This window comes from Dipodomys ordii, unplaced genomic scaffold, assembly GCF_000151885.1.
Source record: "Dipodomys ordii isolate 6190 unplaced genomic scaffold, Dord_2.0 Scaffold108, whole genome shotgun sequence".
Classification (NCBI taxonomy): Eukaryota; Metazoa; Chordata; class Mammalia; order Rodentia; family Heteromyidae; genus Dipodomys; species Dipodomys ordii.
The window spans coordinates 1,967,603-1,972,778 of record NW_012267324.1 but is presented as its reverse complement, the minus strand read 5'-3'; the positions used below and the strand labels follow the sequence as shown (position 1 = coordinate 1,972,778).

General features: G+C 54.9%; 1 protein-coding gene across 1 annotated transcript in view; it reads left to right on the top strand.

Moving 5' to 3' along the window:
• Window positions 1-249, top strand: part of Map1s (microtubule-associated protein 1S) — a 13,602-nt gene extending 13,353 nt beyond the window's left edge. The window contains exon 7 of the mRNA XM_013028336.1: window positions 94-249. Coding sequence (XP_012883790.1) covers window positions 94-249 — 156 coding nt within the window. The remainder of the gene's footprint in view (window positions 1-93) is intronic.
• The last annotated feature ends 4,927 nt before the right edge of the window (window positions 250-5,176 follow it).

The following is a 5,176-nucleotide window of genomic DNA, read 5'->3' as shown; positions in this document are numbered from 1 at the left end:
CGGCCCCCGGGCGGAGGACCGGGAAGCCCCAGCCCTGCCCGCCCTGCAGGCCCTGCCCGGGCCGCTGCCCACCGCAACCCGCTGTCTCCACAGGTGACCCTGATCCCCACCTTCGACTCCGCCACCATGCACCGGTGGTACGAGGAGACGCACGTCCGGCACCAGGCTCTGGGCGTCACGGTGCTGGGCAGCAACAGCATGGTGTCTATGCAGGACGAGGCCTTCCCCGCCTGCAAGGTGGAGTTCTAGCGGCCGCCCCAGAGCCGCAAAATAAACAGGCCCGCCCTGTGTCCCGCGTCCTCTGTGGGTCTCGGCGCGGTGTGGAGCAGGTGCGGGCTGGGTGACCGCCGCTGGCACGCGGCCCGGCCCGAGGCCCGGGCAGAGCGTCCTCCGTCAGGGCCTGTGCGCCTGCGTGGTTGGAGATGAGAATCTAAAGGACTTTTCTGCCCAGCCCGGCTTTGAACCTCAACTTCCTTAGCAGCTTCAGTCACAAGTGTGAGCCACCAGTGCCTGGCCCCGAATCTTCTTTAGCAAGAGGCACTCAGTGCTTTTCCAACCTAGTTTGTAGACAGATTTTCTGTAAATGCTTTACACTGTTGGTCTTTAAGTCCTTGTTTTTCTTTGGGGTCTGTCATTCCCTGCCCCCCAAGTGCTAGAATGGAGCCCAGACTGCCCGTGCTCTGGGAAAGTTCGCCATCCAGCCTTTGATTGGTGAAAGAAAAAAAACTGATAAATTCTCTGTGCCTTTCATGGGCAGATTCCTCCTTGGGGATTCCCAGGGTGAAGGCCTAGTAAGAAATGTCGCCAGTGTCAGGTCCAACTGCAGCTGGGACAGTCTCCCCGCCCTGTCCTCTGAGCACATCTGCCGTGCTAGGGGGAGATCTGCTGTCCCAGCGCAGGGCAGGGATGTGGTGGGAAAGCCCAGAGCAGTCTAGACAGTGAGATGTGGCACCTGGGGTCTGCACCATGGTGGCCAGACTCTGCCACCTCTGTGCTGTGACGGCCGGGCTCCATGGCTGGGCTGTGACAGCCGGACTTTGTATCTGCACAAGTGTATGGTTCTAGCCTGCAGCTGCATGAACCATGCATCCTTCAGTGGTGGATCAACTTTCTGTTGATGTGAGGACATACTTAGGCTGTGGATGCTTTCATGGGTGAACCTGGCCTGTGTTGAGAGCTCAGCTGGCCTCGTGGCTTTGGGCCTGGGGTGAGACAGGACATTTGGCCAAGGAAGCAGGAAAAAGCTGGGCACCAGGGACTCATACCTGTAATCCTTGCTACTCAGTCGAGCTCTGAGGATTGGAGTTCAAAGCCAGCCTAGACAGGAAAGTGTGAGACTCCAAGAAACTACTAAAAGCTGGAAGTGGAGCTGTGGTTCAAGTGGTCAAAATCTTGGACAGGGAAGTGGTGCTGTGGCTCAAGCAGTAGAGTGCTCGCCTTGAGCTGGAGAGCTACAGGGACAGCGCCCAGGCCCAGAGTTCAAGCCACATGACCGACAAAAAAAAAATTCTTGGACAGCATCCAGGCCCTGAGTTCAAGTCCCAGGACCACCAGGGCCTGCACTTTCCTCATAGCCACGCCCACAGTTATATCACTTTCCCGTTGTGCCACAGGCCACTGCAAGAGCCTTCAAGCAGTCCCCAGCACCCTTGTCACTTCCAGTCACTTCAGGTGAGAGGGAGGCAGGATGGGGCAGGCTGGGTATGGTGGGCAAACCTGCAGCCTCTGCAGTTCCCCGGGACCAGCTGAGACAGGAGAGCTCACATTTGAGGCCATCCTGGGATATTTACCATGATCTTGTCTCAAAACAACCCAAAGGAAAGCTAAGGGCTGAGATTTAAACACGGGATAGGTTTTAACAAGGGACTTGGGAAAGCTGGATGGAAAACTGGTGAGTTACAAGATGAAGCTTCATAAGATTGCCCAAACATGGGGGGGGAAAAAACAGAAGAGGTAGAAAAGCATAGAAGTTTCAAGGCCAGCCTGAGCCACAGCAAGATAGCTCAGGGACAGCACAGGCCCTGAGTTCAACTGGTAAACACATGCAAAACACGCAAAGGAAATAAGGCAGTGCAGGATGGGAAATGGGAATAAAGATAGGACTACTGAAAGAAGATCGAATTGAAATTGCAGAAATGAAGAGCTCAGTGGCCCAAATTCAAACCTCTGGAAAGCCTACATCATAGAACAGGAGCAACTAAAGCCAGGCACCTGTGGCTCACGCCTGTCATCCTAGCTACTCAGGAGGCTGAGATCTGAGGATCGCAGTTCAAAGGTAGCCTGGGCAGGAAAGTCCATGAAACTCATCTCCAATAAACCACCAGGAAAACTGGAAGTTGCAGTGTGGCTCAAGTGGTAGAGTGCTTAATCTTTAGCTGAAGAGCTCAGGGACAGTACCCAGGCCCAGAGGTCAAGCCTCACGACCAACAAAAGAAAAAAAAGGAGCAACTGAAAATGCATTGGAGGCTGCAGATACAGCAGAGATGCAGCCTCACAGTGACACTGAAAAACACTAACGGAATTCACAAAACCTCTAGGACACCATCAAATAACCGTTAGTCCTGCAAACCTTGGGCTTAGAAGACGGTATTGGGGCTGGGAAGGTGGCTCAGTGGTAGAGTGCTTGTCTTGCATGCCTGAGGCCCTGGGTTCGATTCCTCAGCACCACATAAGCAAAAAGCCGGGAGTGGTGCTGTGGCTCCAGTGGTAGAGCGCTAGCCTTGAGCTGAAGAGCTGAGGGACAGCGCCCAGGCCCAGAGTTCAAACCCCAGGACCGGCAAGAAAAAAGAAATGCTCTAGTTCCATAGTGAACAGCACTACAGAATACAGAAAGAATACTGCACACTGCAGAGACAGTGGAAAGCTGATTGGAACAGCCTGGCGCTGCTCTCTAATGAGCTGTACTCCAGACACTGCCAGAGGCAGAGGGATTCCCGATTCCCAGGCCACCCTGGACTACACAGACCCTGTTAAAATTACATTCAAGAAGCCACGAGTGGGCCGGGCGCCGGTAACTCACACCTGGCATCCCAGCTACTCAGGAGGCTGAGATCTGAGGATCGTGGTTCAAAGCCAGCCTGGGCAGCAAAGTCCATGAGACTCTAATCTCCAGTAAACCACCAGAAAACCAGAAGTGGTGCTGTGGCTCAAGTGGTAGAGCTGAGGGACAGCGCCTAGGCCCAGAGTTCAAGCCCCACAACTGACAAAAAAAAAAAAAAAAAAAAGCCAGGAGTGGGGTTTGACCTGCCCAGATCAAGGCCATGAGCTGGGATTGCCCTGGCTCTGTTGGAAAACTATTTGGGTCTGCGTGCTCTGCTTTCTCCATAGCTCCCTGCCTATCCCCCGGTTCCCAGACAAGGCTGGCCAAGGGGAGGAGCGGGACCAGGATGAGTATAAGACACACGGCACCCTGGAGTCAGCAATCCTGCGTCCACTCTGGTGAGGGCGGGTGGGCAGCCCTCCCTGAGCAGATCTGAGGTCAGGAGCAGCACCTGGGACTCGGCTCACACCAGCCCTGCCTCCATACCTCCATGCAGGTCTGCAAATGGCCTGTGGTCCCCACTACCAATGCCAGACAGTGACTGGGGATTTTCAGCCTGTTTTTAAACTTATTCATGTGTGCCAGGTTATGTTTTGATGTGTGTGGAAATAGTGTAATGTCTTTATATTTTCTGTGTGTGTGCATGTGTTGGCCCTGGGGCTTGAACTCAGGGCCTGGGCGCTGTCCCTGAGCTTTGGTGCTGGCTCTCCACAACTTGAGCCACAGCTCAGCTTCCAAGTTTTTGGTGATTCAACATTCTCAAGGGCTTTCCTGCCCAGGCCGGCTTCAAACTGAGATCCTCAGTGCTTAGCCTCCTGAGTAACGGGGATTACAGGTGTGAGCCACCTGATCTGTGTTTCTGAGGCAGTGCCTGTGTGTGAGCAGAGACTGGCTTGGGTCTTGCTGCAGCCTCCTGAGGCCTGGGCCCCGGGCAGCTTTGGTTTAACTGAGGCGTCCCAGCATCTTCTCCACCAGGACCCGGGCCCTGGAAGCGACAGGACTCAGTGCTGTCCTTGCAGCAAGGAGAAGCCCGAGGTGGAGGCTGCCTCCTGCGAGGCCCTAGGACAGAGGAGAAACATGGGGGTGGGGGGTGTGAATAAAGCGTAGGCTTCTCTTGGTGGTAAGGTCTCAATGGTGGTTCAGTAACCTTGGCAAATGAGCCACACAGAGGAATTCTCCACAACTAGCAAAGAGGAAGTTGGGAGGAACAGATCTCAGGTTGGCGTGGGTAAAAAGCTAAAGAGACCCTAGCCCAACCAGCAAGCCAGGTGTGGTGAATCAGGTCTGTTATCCCAGTTAAATAGGATTTTTCTTGGCCTGAGCCAATGGTTGGACTCTATTTAAAAGCAAAACACAGCACAAAGGGCTGGGGTCCAGCTTAGTGGTAGAGCTTACCAAGCCCAAGGCCCCGAGTTCAAACCCTGGTATGCCCTCTCTCCTAGAGATCCTCAGTGATTTCAAAGCTGAAGCTGGTCTAAAATGCCAAAGTGTGCAGTTGTCATGGGTAACAAGGTCCCTCTGTCCTGCGGAGGCAGGAGGAAGGCGGCTGTCCAGGTGGACCGGCAGGCTGCATCATTTAATGAGCACCTGGGACGGGGATCCCTCAAAACTGCCATGTAGAGTCTGGTGGAGCTCAGTGATACAGCCCCAGCCCAGCAGAGCCGTCTGCAGCACCGACACCATGTCTGTGTCCATGGGACAGCAAGCCTGCTGTGTGACCCCAAAGTAGGGTCTTACCCCTCTGAGCTTCGCTCTTCCTGAGATCAATATCGTCCCCCATAGCCCGTGGCTGGAGGATGGGGGCGAAGACCCAGTGAGTCTTCCTCAGTGACTGGGACACAGTAGGCACACAATGAATGCTGGTTGACCCTTCCCTCTTGGTCTCAGGTGACAGGAGCGGTGCCTGTCTCTTTAAATTATGCAAATTAATTGCAGGTGGCGGGGGGGGGGCGATGGTGGAGTGAAAGAGCAGGATTTTAAAAAGATGGGGGGGGAGGCCTCTCCGGCTCAGCCAATCAGAGCACGAGATTGGTGAAGCGGCTGTCTAGATGGTCCAATGGTGGGCGGCGCCGACTCAGAGCCCGCCCTCGCAGCGTCGTCACGGGGGCGTGGCTTGCTAGGCCACGCCCGGGGGCG